The sequence below is a fragment of the Aphelocoma coerulescens genome, chromosome 17 (genome assembly GCF_041296385.1).
Source record: "Aphelocoma coerulescens isolate FSJ_1873_10779 chromosome 17, UR_Acoe_1.0, whole genome shotgun sequence".
Classification (NCBI taxonomy): Eukaryota; Metazoa; Chordata; class Aves; order Passeriformes; family Corvidae; genus Aphelocoma; species Aphelocoma coerulescens.
In genome coordinates, this window is record NC_091030.1 from 1,998,190 (window position 1) to 2,015,831 (window position 17,642).

Below are 17,642 nucleotides of genomic sequence, written 5' to 3' on the forward strand. Positions count from 1 at the left end.
TGTTGATTTTGTGGCTCAGTATCACCAATCATCTGCAGGAAAGTAGGGCAGGGATGGCAGAGTTTGGAGCAGGCAGCCAAGAGCCTGGCAGCAGCTCTGAGTGCAGGGTTGGTTTGAGAGGGAGAAGAAGGGAGGGAAGAAAAGAAGAACCTCTCCTGTGGATGGTGCTTTTGTAGAAGTGGCACTAAAAGGCAGGGACACACTGAGGGGTGACCAAACCCTTGCACAAAAACCCCAAAACAGCTCAGCCAAATGATTGATTTGAGCACAAAACCCCATTGGGAGCTCTGGATGTGTGACACCCATCCCAACAGAGAGAGCCTGGGGGTCCCCCATGACCCTCTTAAACCCCTTCTGTTGGCACCTGGACCTTCTTCCAGCTGGTTATAGAGGAAATCCATAGAGAATTTTATAGAGAAATCCATATATGTGGATTTCATTCATGTTTCCTGCTGGATTTAAGCTCCCTCCCTCCCATTATGTTGTTACAACCTGTGTTTTTTTTGAGTATCAGCCAGGTTTATTATCACATAGAAAAATCAGTGGTTTAGGTCAAACTTCATTCATTTAGCTGATCACCGGTGTGTGCCAGACATCTCAGCACCTCAAATCTCAGAAATTCTTGTGTAAACACACTCCCTTACCACCCACATGTGTAAAATTATCCAAACTTCTCCGTGCCTTAAACCCCTCCCTGGAGCTCTATGTCCAAATTCTCCTGAGCAACAGATGGAGTGGATTCCTCAGCTCCCTTTTCCCCGGGGAAAAGCCTCACTCCAGGCTTTGGAGTAACAAACTCACTGCTAATGAGAGCTGGTCGGGTGTGTGTAACCCAGCAGGGCAATAAATTGGTGCGAGCATCCACGGATTTGTAGGAAAAATCCCTCGTGGAGCACAGAACAAGCAGCACAAGGTTCTGTGAGAGGAAAGCACGTGGTGAAAGGAGGAATCTGCACAGCTGATGGACCCTGTGTGAGCTGACAGCACAAGAATCCTACCCCAGTCTCAGTTCTGCCCTGGCTGATACCCATCACTCATCCTGGATTCCTGAGGGCTGCAGGGCCCTTTTGCCCAAGGGCTGAATTCCCGGCTGTTTTAGGGATGCGGGCTTTGCGTGCCTCCTCCTCTGGAAGATCTGCAGAAATCCAAAGAGCAGGAACTGTGGAGCAAGCCTGAGGCTAAAATGGCTTTGGAATATTGAAATGCCAAGAGTGCCACACGTTTGTGCCCACGCCTGGCTCTCCATCCATCTGGGAACGCAGCCTGGCTGACCCCGCGCCCACGTGGACATTCCCTCCAAGGCTGGAGAGGATTGAGATGTCTCAACCCTGCTCCAGCAAATTGCCCTGCTCAGAACAGCACTCGAGCAAATGTGTGAAGCTGAACAGGAGCTGAAGTGCCTCCCTGAATCTTCTGGGGTTTATTTAATGTCTCAGGGAAGATTTATTCCAAATGACTGTGGGGTGCCCACCTCCAGGTTTAATAGGAGAGGTCTCAGACATACAGCAGGAGAGTGACATATATCAGACAAACTCCAAGAGTCTCAGCAATTGCTTTCTGAAAAGCCATGAAATCTCTCCAAACAGCAGCATAATCATGGGGGCTTGCCAAGGGAAAAAAACCTCCAGCTGAAGAGATGCACTCGCAGCTCAGCAGCATGAAAGCACCGAGGCTCCAACCAGCTCTGGGCGTGCCTGGCAGTCGCTTCCCTGCCCAGGATGAAAAAGGCTGCTGGGTGCTCACAGAACCCAATCCTCTGCCATCCCTGCTGCCTCTGGGGACAGAACGGTTCTGAGGAAACCACAGGCGGAGCTGTCACTCGATTTTGTCGTTCTGAGGGCAGCCCCAAATCCGTGCTCCAGCAGAAGAGGCTGTGGGGGCTCTGGGCGAAAGTTTTTGCTCTTTTCTCAACAGATTACATGCCCTGGGTGCAGGGGGTGGGCAGGGACACCTTCCACTATCCCAGGGTGCTCCAAGCCCTGTCCAGCCTGGCCTTGGGCACTTCCAGGGATGGGACAGCCACCACCTCTCAGGCACCCTGTTGTTTTTCCTCCAACAGATAAAGTTCCTGGCATGACAGAGCCTTTCCAATAAGAAATTTTTAATCCTTTTTTTTATTACAGCATCACTTTTATTTTTTCTTGTGTCCAAGGCCAGGTTGGACGGGGCTTGGAGCAGCCTGGGATAGTGGAAGGTGTCCCTGCCCATGGCAGGGGGTGGGATGAGGTGGGCTTTAAGGTCCCTTGCAACCCAAAATATTCTGTGATTCTAAAATCCAGCAAATCCCTTGCAAGGGAGGAAAATCACCCAGGAACTGTGGGAAGCAGCTCATCCTAAAGCCCCCTGGGTGTCCCTGCCCCTTCTGGGGTTGTTTTTTTAATCAGTGTGGCCTCTGGCAGCACCTTTGCTGCCCATCCCTGTTCCCAGGTTTTCCCTCCCACAAAGGACTCCTGGAATACAGAGAGGAGCAGCTTTGAGCTGCTCTCATCGTTTTTTACAGGCTTAATGAATATACACTGGAGTAAACATATTCACACTTCAATTTGGAATTTCACAGGCAGTTTTCATTCAAATTTGGAACAACTTGGCAAGGCCTGTGCTTAGGAAAAACCTTTTTTTCTTTTCCTATAGCAGAGAATCCTTTTCTATTTAAAATATCTTCACAAAACCTTGTGAAACATCTTGAGATAGAGCCCAGAGGATTGTGACCAACTGGTTTTTTGCTCTGTTTTGTCTGAAGCAGGGAAATGGGAGGGATAAAATACCTTTGGAATCTTGTTCTGAGTAGGGATTGCATTGACAAAGGGTTGCTGGGCCTCGGGGGCTCTGCTGTGCTCTGAATTCTGTGGGACTGAGCTCTCAGCTCCAGCTCCTGAGCTGCAGATTTATCCACAAGGATGTTTTTTGCTCATAATTAAGGAAAGTCTGAGCTGTTGGAGGTGTCTCATTAGAAGGTAAGAATGAGAAAGTGGGCCCAACCTAAAAAAATCGATGCTCTGCTCATTCCCAGTCCTCTGCTGCAGAATGCAGGTGTGTAGCACCAGCCCAGGGTTATGATTTTATGTGATGGAATCAAGGCTTTCATTCATTCAACCAATTTCCTGCTGCTGAAAACTTCTCGGGAATCTTTGCTGATGATGTTTAGAGGGAAAATCAGGAGGAATCTGGATCTGCATTAGGATGATGAGGAAGCCTGGGCATTATTCTTAGGGCTGTTGTTATTTGCAGTGATTTTGGGCCTTGCCCCACAATTTCCTCTGCTCAAAGCCAGAAAATGATGAAGAATTGGGTTGTTGTGGTGCTCTGGGAATCGCTCTGTGTGACTGGCTCTGCCCTGCTGACTGAGGGGCTGCACAGCCCAGGGGCTGCTGAGTGGCAGGAAAAGTTAATTCTGCATCTACTCACTAGACCAGCAAATCTCTGAGTGGGCCTGAATGATCCTTGTCTGAAAATCTTGGGTGTCCCTGAGCAGCCAAACTGAGCAGGGCTCTGTGTGGATATTCCTGTGGATATTCCTCCCTCCTCGGGACTTTTGGAGCACATTTGGGGCCAGCTTTGGCTCTTCAGACACCTGAAGCCTTTGCAGAGTAAGAAAAGCACATGCAGAGAGCACTGAACTTATTCCAGGTGCAGCTTGACTCACACAGGAGTTCTCTCAGGCATTGAATGGTTTGTGCTCGATGAGAATTCCAAGCTCAACAGCAGAGCCTGGTTTTCAAGGTGCTCCCTCCAACTGCACAGCCCAGCCCTAAGAGCTCCTGTGCTCTCCTTGTGCCTCTTCCCCAAAAATGCAAGTTCTGTGTGCTCAGAGAAAGCTGAAGATGGGTGACTGAGGCACTGCTGGTGGGAATCAGAATATTTGGAGTTTTGCTGGATCAACTGGCTGCCCCTGTTGCAGCTCGGCTTGGGTCACGTTTGTGAAGCTGTTGGAGTTCCTTGGTCTCGTGAGCTCTGGGGCTTTCAGGTTTGTGGTGAAATGTGTGAAATGCATCACCAGAGAATCACTGAATGGTTTGGGTTGGAAGGGATCTTAAAGATCATCTCGTTCCAACCTCCCTGCTGAGGATAGGGACAGCTTCCACCAGAGCTGGGTGCTCCAAGCCCCATCTAACCTGGCCTTAAATCCTCCTTATCTTCCAGGTAAGTGCCCCGTGGGGCTCAGAGAGGGGCTGGGCAGGTGTTTGCTGGGGCAAAACTTCCTCTTGAGAACCCCAGCCAGAGGCCTGCCCTTCCTCACCCTAAATGTGCCTCACTTGTCCCCACCAGGAGCAGCCTGCACCGAGTTTACATCCATAATTCAAGCCCACAGCTGGTTAAAAATAAAAGACAGGGAGGAGAGGCTACGAAATAAAAACAAAAGCATTCAAAAAGAGGTAGAGTCCCTCGGCCAGCCTGTTATTTCTGATGGTGGCAGAGCTTTCCCAGTGCCAGGCAGGCTCATGAATAAAGCAGCTGAGTGAGTTCACGCTAGCTGGGGAGAGAATGAATTTTTTATTAAGAAGCCCTGCTAGCATATTTATGTATTGATATATTGGTGCCATAAGCCTTTGGATCAAGGCATAAATCAGCAGTGGTTTTGCTTTTCCAGCCTCCCCAGCTCTGGAGAAGGGGAGAAACAAAGGGGAGGATTTGCTTCTATTTAAACTTGGCTGAATTAACGTTATTATTGCCTGCAACAGCTACAATCAGAACGTGTCCCTACATCTACTGCTATTGCACAGAGCTCAAATGCTGCCAGCTTTGAGGATTTTACCTGGAGCCTTCTGGTATTTGGGTTGATTTTATGCATTTGGGTGCTTTTGGAGGAAAGCCCGGCTCTGGATTGATGTGTTTGAGGGAATTACAGCTCCCTTCACTCTTCCCGGGGACTTTCTGAGTTCTGTCATGGGAAATAAAAGGTGGAAAATGTGAATCCTAAAGGGATGGTGATCTAGGTGTGTGTGAAGGTGGAAAGGAGGAGTGGAATAGCTGAAAGATCCCAAAGAAAGAGGATCTTCTCAGGAACACAGATTTGAGTCAATGTGCCGGGGCTTTGGGGTTCTCTTCCCAGGAGTTCAGGCTTTGTCAGGGCTCTGGTGTGAGGGGAGAGCAGAGGCCACTGGGGGCTCTCTGAAGGCTTTTCCCACAACTGCTGCCCCCATCCCAAAGGGCTCCCAGGAAACATCCTCAACCATGGGATCTTTCCTGGTGCCCAAAACCCACCACAAAGGCACAGTTATGATGTGATCTAGGAGGAGATCAGATCATGGACTCAAAAAAATCAGGTTGGAAAAGACCTTTGGACTTGATGGTCTCAATCTATGACCTAACAGCACCTGCTCAACTAAACCATGGCACCGAGTGTCACCTCCAGGGACAGTGACTCCTCCACCTCCCTGGGCAGCCCCTTCCAGTGCTCAATCCCTCTTTCAGTGAAGAGTTTTTTCTTGATGTCCAGCCTAAACTTCCCCTGGTGTGGCTTAAGACCAGCCCCAGGCAACAAGTGACAGAAAGAGAGGACACAGTCTCAAGCTGCACCAAGGGAAATTTAGGCTGGATGTTAGGGAAAAGTTTTTCACTGAAAGAGTGATAAGGTCCTGGAATCGTCTGCCCGGGGAGGTGGTGGAGTCACCGTCCCTGGACGTGTTTAGGAAAGGATTGGATGTGGCACTCAGTGCCATGGGTCAGCTGAGGCGGTGTTAGGGCATGGGATGGACTCGGTGATCTTGAAGGTCTCTTCCAACCTGTGATTCTGTGATTTCTGGGAACTTGTTGTCTGGACCTTGTGTGAAGTTTAGAGCTTCCTGAAATCCTGCCCATCCCACTTCCAGCCGTGGAAACCTCCAGCTAAGGGGTTTTCCTTGCAGAATCCTAAGAATTGGTGTTTGAGCTTAACTCCCAGTTCCCTGCAGCTTGTTGGGGGCTCTTTTACTTTAATTTCCCCCTTTCCATGCAGTGGCACCTGCTCTGACCCACCTGATCCCACTGATCCCAACTGGGGGGATGCTCTGAACCCCAACCCAGCCCCACCTGGCTGTACTCAGAGCATGGTTTGGACCGACCACTAATTTCATTAACAATCCCATTTTAGTGTTATCCTTCCCCCAGAGCACCCCAGGCTCTGCCATCTCCCTCCTGGGAGTGGCACAGCCCCAGAGCATCCATGGGGACGTTCCTGTGCCAGCTGAATTTGGCTCTGGAGGGTCATGGGCAGTGCTGCCCCAGCTGTCCAGGCCCTGCAGAGCTGAGCACCAGATGCTCCCTGAATTGGGCTGGAACATCTGAGAGTCAGAAACCAGAGAAACTGGGCTGGATTCGAGCCGAAATTGTATTTAAACTGGGATGGGGAGAGAAAGGAAAGGCTTTCTGCAGATCCTGGTGTGTTCTGTGTGGAGCAGCACATGGGGTCAGCACTTAAGAAATGAGATTTCTCTCGATGCTGTGCTGGGGAATGTGGGAGCAGCTCAACTTTCACCTGGCTGTGACCCAGTTTCACCCCCTGTGAGGCTGGGGATTGCAGCAGAGACCTTTTCAGGGCAGGGCTTGGTGGTGTTTGTGGGTCAGAAAGGCTACAGAAGGTTGAAAAAACGAAAGCCTTTTTTAAAAAAAAAAAAGCTTTTTTCCTCCTTCTGTTTTCATCATAAGGAAGGTTCCACTGCTCTTGTACGTGCTTGGGATATTTTTGATTTTATTCTTAGCAATTTCTGCGTTCATTTAAATGTAAGAATAGGAGCAGAGAGAAATAAATCACCCGTAAATAGCTTTGCTAATTATCAGAAATAGTGAGGAGAGAGCTGTGAAAAATCAGATGGAGGGTAAAGAGAGTTCATCTCTCCAAGACAGCCGAGAGTTCTCCTCCATGCAAAAGCACTTAACTAAGGGAATATTACCCTTTAATTGCCCTGAATAAGTCAGGCTGTGCCACTGATTAGCTTCAATGAGTAAATCGAGGTGTGCTGTGTTTTGTATTTTGATTAAAAACACGGTAAATGCAAATGGTCCGTGGTGCCTGGCTGTACCTGTCAAATTAAATCCCTTTATTGACCCCTGCTCTGGAAACATTTGCATGGCAGCCCCTTAATTGTTTGTTCTTTCACATTAAAGGTTATTTTATGTGAAGTTCCATCCCCTCCCAAAGCAGCTCCTGCTCCCTTTGATCAGCCCCAAACTCAGTTTGGAGTCAGCAGTGGGATCTGGGGGTGATCTGAGTCTCCCTGGGGATGGGCAGCAAGGAGCTGAAAGCAGGCAGAGAGCCTGGAGAGCCAGTGAAGGGATGGGGATGGGCTGGGAGAAGGATGCTGGAGCAGGCAAGGCTTTTTTTGGTCATTTGCTGGCGATGGGATGGGGCTGGAGCAGAGCTGCTGCTGGTCCTGCAGCAACGAGGAGCTCCAGGGTGTGAATTCCAGACTGGCTGGGGTGGGACGAGACCTTAAAGATCACCTCATTCCACCTCCACCATGCCAGGGTGCTGCAAGCCCCATCCAACCTGGCCTTGGACACTTCCAGGGCTGAGGAAACTCCCCTTGGAGCAGCTCTGGGAACGTGGGCAGTGGCCAGGGCTGCAGGAGAGGAGATGAAAGGAGATACAAAAGCATCTCCGGGCTCTGCAGCACAGCGCCAGCAGCACTTGGCTGCTTTCAAGTCGATTGTTTCGAAACAGATCTTGAAATGAATTAATAACCAGACACAGCTGCCACCTTGTTAACACAGCCCTGCGTGCCTGAGACACAAAGTGAGGATTAATCCTGGCCTTGCTCTGTGCTGGATGGGTCACAAAAGGCCTGGTGGTGGGAAGCATCGTGTGCTGTGCTGGAGAACACCCCCTGTCCAGCTCAGGGCATTCATCTCCCTGTGAGACAGCAGCCTTTGGCTTCTGAGTTTGCTACAGCTGACAGAATTCCCCACAGATCCCTGCACCTCGAGGGGTGGCCGTGCTGTCACTGCCTGGGGACACCAGCACTGGGCGTGGAGGGAGGAGAGAGCCCCTGGGTGTGTGGAGTGAACACAGAAATGTTGTCCTTTGCACCCAGCTGTGAGCAGGGACAGCAGCTCCAGGGTGGCTGATGGAGCAGGGGCACCTGGAACAGGCTGGAGGGAGGTTTTTGGGGATTTGGATCAGAGTTTAGCATGCTGGGTGCATCCTGCTGCAAGTGCCAGGTCAGGGCGTGGGAGCAGCCGGGGGCTGAGCAGAGCTGAGACTGTTCAGGGAGAGCACTCCAGGGGCTGGAGAGTTCATGTGGGCTTCAGATGCTTGAAGTGGAGATCACAGTGGCCCTGAAAGTGTCCCTTGGATGCCTCAGTTTCCTTCTGTGCAGCTGTGGGAGCCTTGTGATGTCACATTCAGGGGACGTGGATCTTTCCATGCCCAGGGCACTCCTGGGACCAGGTGTGGGCACGGCTCAGGGGGTTCTTGTGAAGAGCCCCGTGGCTGTTTTTAACCACAAGGCTCAGGAGCAGCGTGAGAGGCACCTGTGAGCCCCTCCTGAATTTCAGGATGTAATTTTGCCACATTTTGTCAAGTATTTCATTTCTCTTGCTCTCCTGTTATGTCTCTGTGGGCTCAAGTGGCACTGACAGGCAGGCAGATGTTACAGCAGTGAAATGTTGTAGCTGGAACATAGAAATTGATTTGATCTCTTGGCTCCTGCTGCTTAATGAGTGAGCCTGGAGCTCAGCGGATGGAGGACTCAGGGCAGACAGAGCTGCCTGTGGGACTCTGGGGGCTTTCCCTGGGGGAAGGGGTTTGGTTTTCCTGGCAGCAAACAGGTTTTGAGTCATTAAAGCATCTCCCCGTGGCAGAGCGGGTGCTGTACTCTGTGCTTGGGTTCCAGCTCACCTGGGAGCACTGGGAAAGGTGTTGCACATCCATGAAGGCTCTGCCTTTTCAGGAGCAGTTTGTCACCACTTTTGCCTGGTGTTTGTCACTGTATCCAAAGAGGAGTTTGTCCTGGATCCCTGGGAGCGAGGCAGAGCAAACAGAGCCAGGCCCTGCCCTGCCCTGAGCAGAAGGGAACCCAGCAAAGGCTCAGGGAAGGCTGGGTAATTGCTTGTATTTCAACACATTTCATTTTTAAGGGCTTTGATCGTGGCATGGAGTTGTGGATCTGTCGCCAAGTTTGGGCTTCAGATGGATAAATAAACGATAAACGCTCGTTTGGCAGCAGTGAACCCGCCGCGCTCCCTCTGCATGTTTATGTGGTTTCCCCTTCTCCCATCTGTTCCTTCCTCCAGCTCCTCCCCACGGGCTCTGCGGCCCCCCTTGCCTGGCTGACAGCATTCCCAGCCTCGCAGAACCATGGAATATCCTCAGCTGGAAGGGACCCACGGAGCCCTCCCTGAATGGGATCTGCCTGCTCCAACCAGAGATGTTTGCTTGACAAGATGAGAAATGAAGAACGGCCCCTAAATGTAAAAACCTGTCCCAGGCACTTCCCCACTCCTCCTTTTTCTCTCTTTCCAGACAAATGGTGCTGCAGGCAACACCTGGAATTGGCTTTACTTCATCTCTCTCATCATCACTGGCTCTTTTTTTCCCTCCTGTGGTGGGAAGGAAGCACTGAGGATGAGTTTCCTTGTTCCCTCCGAGCCCATCTGCAGAGATGGAGAACAGGGCAAGGAGAGAGCTGAAAGCAAAGAGAGAGAGGACTGGGAAGACAAAACAGGGAAGGAAGAAGTGGAGTGGGATGTCAGATACTCCAAACCTTCAAAACCCTAACTGGGCAGCTCAGAGCTTTCCCTGCATTTCTGCTCCCATTTTCCCAGCCTCTTTCTCCTCAGATCCATTTGTCCCTGCCGTGCTGGTTCTGCCTTGAGCAGGGGGGTTTGTGCTGAGGTTGGTGAGTGCCCATTCCTCTCCTCTGAGTCACTGATCAGCTGACACAGACACTCCTGAGGGTGTTTGCTATTTGGAGAGATGTTTGTATCGTGTTTGCAGCCTGTTCCTGGAGGAAGGATCGGTGCAGAATTGCGCCCTATTAACAAACCCCAGGGGGCAATCACTTGTGTTAGTAAATACAAATACTTGTATTTATTTTTAAATGTTATCACCTGTGAGAAATGCTCTGACATCGTGGGGTTTGCTATTTGTTGGGTGACTTCTTACACAGAGACTTTTTGAGGTGGCACCAAGTGTGTGCACAGCTGAAACAAAGCACATTTAAAGTGCTTCTTTCTGTGAATCCTGCAAGCAAAACTACTCTTGGGAATATGATTGGGCACAGTGACCAAAAAGCACCACAGATAATAAGTCAAAGGCACCGATATCAGAATTAATGCAGTTTTTGCCAGTTGGTGTCTGAGCACTTCTCTGGGGGCTCTGCCTTTGGGCAGGGAGATGAGCTCGGTGTTCCTGGATTTCTTTACCCTCTGCAGGAAGAGGGAGAAGGACAAGGAGAATGTGTTTAGGTCTTTCCTTTCTGCTCCCTTTCCCTTACGCCCAACACCAGATCCTCAGATTGCTGCATTCTTCCCTCACAAGAGAAGAATTTGCATTTTCCTCAGCACTGGGATTCTGTCAATGGCCATGTGGCGTTTTCCTTCTCAGCACTTCCCCAAAGAGCTCCCTCGAGGCTGATGAATGCAGAAACTTTGTCATGAACTCCACCACCCTTCCCTCCCCTTCGTCTCCCACTGCTGCCGGCTCAGGGTGGGTTTGGCTGACAGGAGCCCGAGGTGCTCAGCCAGCAGATGTGCAGTTCCATCATTCCACAGATCCCGAGGTTCTTGTGGACTCCTTGTCCGTGTGGGAGCAGATTCTGGGCTCAGTTGCAGCCCGGCTGGAGGGAAGGCTGCTTCCCGGTTCAGATGGAAATGCGGTGCTGATGCTGAGCCCGGGGGAGGGAGAGCCGAGGTGGGCAGGGAGGAGGCTGCTCTGGAGAGCCTGCACAGGCCTAGGCCACCTAAAAATGTGGTTTGGTCCTGCAGCAGGGTCAGCCTGGAGTTGTGGTTGGAAAAGGCCTTTAAGGTGGTGTCCAACTGTTCCCCCAGCACTGACCCATGTCCTCTACACGGCTTTTAAATCCCTCCAGGGACTGACTCCAGCACTGCCCTGGGCAGCTGTGCCAGGCTGGACAATCCTTTCCATGAAGGAATTCTCCCCAATATCCACCCTGAGCCTCCCCTGGCCCAGCCTGAGGCTGTTCCCTCTCCTCCTGTCCCTGTTCCCTGGCAGCAGAGCCCGACCCCCCCGGCTGCCCCCTCCTGTCAGGGACTTGTGCAGAGCCACAAGGTCCCCCCTGAGCCTCCTTTGCTCCAGGCTGAGCCCCTTTCCCAGCTCCCTCAGCCTCTCCTGGGGCTCCAGACCCTTCCCAGCTCCGTTCCCTTCCCTGGACACGCTCCAGCCCCTCAATGTCCTTCTTGAGGAGCCCAGAACTGGACACAGGATTTGAGGTGTCCCAGCACAGGGGACGGGCACTGCCCTGGTCCTGCTGGACACACCATGGCTGGGACAGCCCAGCTGCCATTGGCCTCTTGCCTACCTGGGCACACCTGGATCATGTCCAGCTGTTGTCACAGCACCTCCAGGGCCTTTCCCATCTTTCCCAACCCCTCTGGCCCAGCCTGGAGCTGTGACCCAAGGGCAGGACCCTTGCTGACCCTCAGCCCATTGGTGTGACCCCCATGGGTCCAGCCTGGGCTGATCCCTCTGCAGAACCTCCTGCCCTCCAGGGCATCCCCTCACACCCAGCCTGGTGTCACCTGTGACCTCGATCCCCTCATCAGGTCATTGTCAGAGAGATCGGAGGGGTCTTCTCACTGGAGCTAAGGATAAACCGTGGTGTGGATGTTGGGACAATCAGTGCTTTGGCTGGAATTTCAACTGGTGAACACACCAGAACTGACCAGAACATCAGTGGTGAACCCTCCTGTGGAATTCCAAGGGGAATCTCCTCTGCCCTGCAGGTTCTGTCTGGTGTTTTCTTTCCGAGGTGAAATAATACTTGTGTTTGTCTCTCCCTTTTCCCTTTGTTTCCAGACAAATGACGCTGCAGGAAATACCTGGAATTGGCTTTACTTCATCCCTCTCATCATCATTGGCTCTTTCTTCATGCTCAACTTGGTGCTGGGCGTCTTATCAGGGTAAGGCAACGACTTCTTGTCCTCACCTGGATATGGAAAGGGAAGATGTGGTGATTTCAGCACTGGGGGGGGGAATATTACTGGGAGAGATGGGTCACACATCTCCCTGTGTCCCCTTCCCACATGTCCTACCCCGTCCTCTCCTTGCAGGGAATATTTCTGTAGAGCCCTAGGATGGGGACAGGCTGGTGAAAAACCCTGAACTGAGATGACTCTGAATCCAGACCCAAGAGTTAAGTGAACTCCTGGAATTAGGCTGGGGTGGGTCAGTGCAGCCGACACTTCTGTGCTGCCTTGAAAAGCCATCAGGAACCTGCTGGTGCCAATAAAAGGCTGGAGTGGGACATGGAAATGTTGATAATGCATCAACCCCTGGGGAAAGGGGAAGCTCAAACCCAAGGCAGTTAAAAGATCTTAGGTTTTGGCTTTTTTTTTTGGTGGTTGTTCTTTGTTTTTTCAGGTTTGATTTTTTTTTGTTGCCTTCTTTTGTTTGTTTAATCTCTACCTGCTTGAGCCAATGTCTGGATTTTGGGGACATGCTGGTCCCTTGATGTTCAAGCCCCAGGGGTCAGCCAGGGATTCAGTGTTTGTTGCAGCTGAGTTTTGGCTTTGGACCTTTGCAGGAATGAAGGTGCCAAGCGTGAGGCTGGAACATTCCCAGCATCTGGGGAGATGGGATCTGCAATTAACACACTCCAGGGCTATAAAGCTCTCGGACTTTGGCACCTCATTCTGCCTGAGTTTCTTCTGAGATCAGGCAGGTGATTGAGATGACAGAGATGTATTAAAATCTGGATTTTTTTTCTGCCTCTTGGCAGCAGGGGAAGGAAAAAGAATTGCTGCTGCCATGTGGTAAAAGCCGTTCAGTGCTGCAGCTTTTTAAAGTGACTGGAGAAAGGAAAGTGCTTTCCAAAGAACGTTTCCAATGCTGATTTGTATTATTTTGTTGTTATTTTCCTCCTCAAAGCACAGGCTGTGGGCAGCAGTGTGGTGGTGGTTGAGGAGGGGGAGAGGGCTGTGGGTGAGGCTGTGTCGCACCCTTCAGCGCAGGAATAATCATCGCGATCAATAACTGATCACAGCCATTTAGAACTGATCAATAACTGATCACAGCCATTTAGAACTGATCAGTAACGGATCAAAGCCATTTATAGGGCATCTGGTGTACCAGAGGCTTTGTCTGATGGCTGATTTAAAGGGAGTACCCTCTACATGTGGTTCATCAGGTGCCTCATCTCCCTCCTTCCACGCTGGGGTCAGCCCACACTGGCTGAAATGATCCATGGGATTTAAAACCAACCCCAAATCCTGCAGGCTCCTGCTCCTTTGTGCTGGAATCAAAGGGGTTTGGTGAGCAGGAGCTGGAGACCTCTGCCTGACTCTCCTGAAAGCCTCTTGTTGCTTGGGGCAAAATATGAATATTCTATAAATATGAATATTCTATAAATGTAAAAACACAGCTCTGTGCAGGCTTCCCTTTGTCAGCAGTGAGGAGGAGAAAATCTGCCTCACAGAGGGGAGCTTTTAATTTCTGTTTCACCCAGTGGTTTGACATCCTTGCCTGGAATAATTCCTGGGGAGAGGTTGAGGGAATAAACATCACAGCACAGGTGTGGGGTGCAGGGCTCCTGGTGGGCCTGGAGGTGTTGAGCAGGGAAGGAAAAAGGCATAAAATGTATAAAAAATCCTTCCCTGTGAGGGTGGGGAGGCCCTGTTTGAGCAAATCCTGGAAAATTGACCCCAGTGGCATCCTCAGACTCCCAAAATATGCAACAAGAGATGAAACCCGGTTTGGAATAAAGAGCAAACAACCTTCCCTCTCTGCTGATCCCTCTGGAATTACAGGACAGGATGAGAGGAAATGGCCTCAAGTTGTGCCAGGAGAGGTTTAGGTTGGAAGTAAGAAAGAAGTTTTCATGGGAAGGCTTGGAAAGCCTTGGCATGGGCTGCCCAGGGTGTCAGCATCCCTGGAAGTGTTCAAAAAACCTGTGGATGTGGCACTTGAGGACACGGCTGATGGCTGGATTTGCTGATCTTAGAGGTCTTTTGCAACCTCAGGGATTCTGTGATTCTGTAACAGCAGCACAGGCAGGGAAGTGCCAGGGAGATGTGGAAGTGTTGGGAAAATCAGAATATAAATATAAACCCCAATCTCAGGGAGCTCAGGAATTCCTGGTGGTGCCACAGGGATGTCGGGCTCTCCGTGGATGCTGGGATGCACCTGCTCCCCCCAGTGCCAAAGGCGGAGCTCTGACTGGGGAAACTGGGATCGGCTCCCCCTTGCCAGGCTGGATCTCACCAGAAAACACAGAAATTGTATCCCAGAAATGCAGGAAATACTGGGCTGTTTTCCAGGGGAATTGAGACTTTTCCTGGAGTGGTCAGAGGTGCACAGGGGAGCTGTGATGGAGACAGCTCCTGAAGTCCGGGGAGTTTGTTGGTTTTTATGGGATATCCGGGGCTCTCCAGCAGGAGTCAGCACCCCATCTGCTCTGGAGCAGTGGCTCTGTGTCCCTCGTGGGGTTTTTTCCTCTCTGCTCCTCACTTTATATTCCCTCCCTTTCCATTTTCCTTCCCTGCTGCTCGATTCTTCCGTGAACCGACAAAACTCAGCAGCCCTGCCGAACCCAACAGAGCAGAAAAATACAGATTATTTCCTTCTGCAGGAGCTTTTGCTCAGTGCCACAGCTGATTTGGGAGCTCAAGACTGCACAGGGCCAGGAGAGCAGGAGCAGGAGGAGAAATTCCTCTCCCTTTTGATACCAGTAACATCCAGGAGCTCATTTCCTTCAGCTTGTGGAATTCTGGAATTCAGAACATGGGCTGGGAATTGTGCTGGGGTGACTCCCCAGTCACAGACACACAGAAAAAAAAAGGGAAAATATAAATGACAACATAAATAATTGAAAACTAGGTGGAATTAGGAGACTTGACACCTGCTTGAAGCTCTGCTGGCCCATCCCTCCAGCCCTTCTGGTGATGTTATCCCTGTTCCAGAAAGCTGGGGCACTTTGCTTCCCAGAAATTGAGGTGGCATTTGGTAAGAGTGGAACAACTGCAGCGGTGAAAATGTTTAGGAATTTGTATCCATAATGTTCCATAATCTGGGAACATCTTTCCGTGCTGGCTGCAGCGGCAGGTTATTTTTATTAGATCCTTTGTAAACTCTTTGGTAGCAATAAAAGGGAATACAGCTTTTCCACAAAAAAAAAAAAGATTGGATGCCTCTGGTGGCACCATGGGATTGTTCTGACTGCAAACCACGTCAGGAAGTGCTGACCCCAGCTGCCCTCCCGTGTCCTTTAAACACAAGGCCATTTGCTGCTTGGGATGTCACGGCTTCACTTCTGACCACAAAACACCCTGGGATGATCCTGATGAATTTTTTATTGAACTCTGCCCGTGGTTTGCAGCGAGGAGGGAAAAATCCCCACGTGGAGTTGAGAAGCGTTGCCCCACAGTGGAGCTTTTTCTGATTTAATCCTGGTTGTTTGCTCTCAGGCTCTTGTCCTGTGCCCCCAAGGACTGGGCACCCATCCCCATCCCCATCCCCATTCCCACCTTGGCTTCCAGGTGTTCCCTCCCTCAGCAGCCACTCCAATGCTGTTTTCCTCCTCCTGCTGCTGTTCCCCTCCCAGCCCTCAGCCTCCCCTCATCCCAGCTCCCAGCTTTTTTCCACAGGCTGCTGGGATTACGGAATTTCCTACAGCTCGGGTATTAATCGTGCCCAGTAATGAGCTGGCTGATGCCACACAATACATGGGAGAACTGTTTTGATGCTTTGGATTACACAATGCAAAGAGGATAAACGTTATCCTGGGATGCTGGGAGGAGGATGATTGAACGTATTTCCAGGCTAAGTGCCTTTTGGCAGGATTTCAGGCGGGGCGGGGGGAGCGTCGAGGGTGGCGAGACAGCCGGAATTTGGGCCAGAGAGGCCACGCTCCCGGAATGATGCATTGGGATCCTGGGAGTCTGCGCCTCTCGAGTGTGAAAAATGCTGCTTGTCGTGTCCTCCAATGTTTATGGTGGAGCCTGAGGTATTTCCAGCCCAGGCAGTGAAGAGTGATGGTTGTTGCTGGGGTTTACTCCTCTGGCTACGATCTCGGAGCGTGGAGAGGCTGCGCAGGGCCTGGGCTGGGTTCTCCCCAGACCTGCTCTGTCCTGGATGTGCCACACCTGTGTTTTATGGGATCACCAGGGGCAGGGACTGCAGGGAGGTGTTTGGAATGGGTGCAGCAGCTTTGTGACACTGGGATCCTGGCAGAGGACACAGCCCCTGGCACCTTGCAGGGGGACATGGGGCAGGGAAAAAGGGCTTTAATTCTTCTTCTCCCCCTTCTCTGAGCAGCCTGGATGCTTCATCCCATCCAACACCGTCCCTGAGGTGTGCTCCAGGCTCCCTGGGGGATCTCTGTGTCACTGCTGTCCCCGGGTCCCTGAGGTTTTTGTGGGGTTGGAGCAGCTCCTTGTGAGGCAGCACAGCCCCATCCCGACCTCCCTGAGCACAGCTGGCTCGGGGACTCTGCTGAATTTCATGACAAGTTTTCCCATCCTGAGGACTTCTGCCAGGCTGAGATCATAAAACAAGACGTGCAGAGGCCGGAGGAGAGCGGTGCTGATTAATTTGTCACGATGGCAGAGTGTTCTTCTGTCCTCCTTCCCCTCATTACAGGGACAATCCTTCATTTCCCTGCACATTTGTTCCCCGTTCACTGTTTCCTGCTGGGATCTGACTTTGCCTGGTGTTAATTATTTGAAGCAGAAGAGCTGCAGCATGGAAAGAGATGAGATTCTGCTGCCTTTCTCCTCGCTTTTAGTCTGGTCCAAGGCCGTGCTTAAAAGGGAGGGGAAAGAGAAGAAAAAAGCAGATTTTTTTTTCTCCTTTTTCTTTGCTCATCACCCTTTTTAACAAAGCCGTCATTGCAAATGTGAAATGAGGGAGAAATGTGTGCTTCTTGCAGGAAGGGGGCAGAGAGCAGTGACTGATCCTACTGAATGTGGGTCCTTTGCTCCTTCTGTGGTGTTGGTTAGTCCAGGAGAGCTGGACTCCCTTTATTTGCCCTTCTCTTAAGCCACAGTGGAAATCAAAGCCTGGAATATAAAAATGATACATAGGAGACCTAAATTTGAATTTCCTGGGGCCTCTGCTTTGTCCTGGGAGTAGAAACTTGAACAGAACCAGAAGTTCATCCCACAATTGCAGCAGGGTGAGGCGAGGAGATAAATGGGGTTTTTGAACTCCTTTTTCTCTCTTTGTTGGTGCCTCCTTCCAGCCAGGTTTGCCCAGCTGTGGCCCTTGCAGCTTTTCAAACCAGCTTAGGTGGAATCAAAGTCAAATTGGCACAAGCTGAACATAAAGACAAAGGCAAGGAGGGAGGAAGATGCATTGAAAGCTTCACCTCTGTGGTGTTCCTCTTTTCTTCCCAGAAATCCAGGATATATCCCATACCTGGCCTGCATTTGGAGCCTCTTGTTGCTGTGGCAGTGATTAAAGTGCCTCTGAAGCCTGGCTCGGTGCTCAGAGATCAATCTCTCTGAGATACTTTCATCCCTTATCAGCTGCTGGAGGACAGCTGAGTTTT

The 17,642-nt window shown here is 50.9% G+C and overlaps 1 protein-coding gene across 1 annotated transcript in view; it reads left to right on the plus strand.

Moving 5' to 3' along the window:
- CACNA1B (calcium voltage-gated channel subunit alpha1 B) overlaps nt 1–17,642 on the plus strand; it is a 265,893-nt gene that overhangs the window by 110,914 nt on the left and 137,337 nt on the right. The window contains exon 7 of the mRNA XM_069031456.1: nt 11,954–12,057. Coding sequence (XP_068887557.1) covers nt 11,954–12,057 — 104 coding nt within the window. The remainder of the gene's footprint in view (nt 1–11,953; nt 12,058–17,642) is intronic.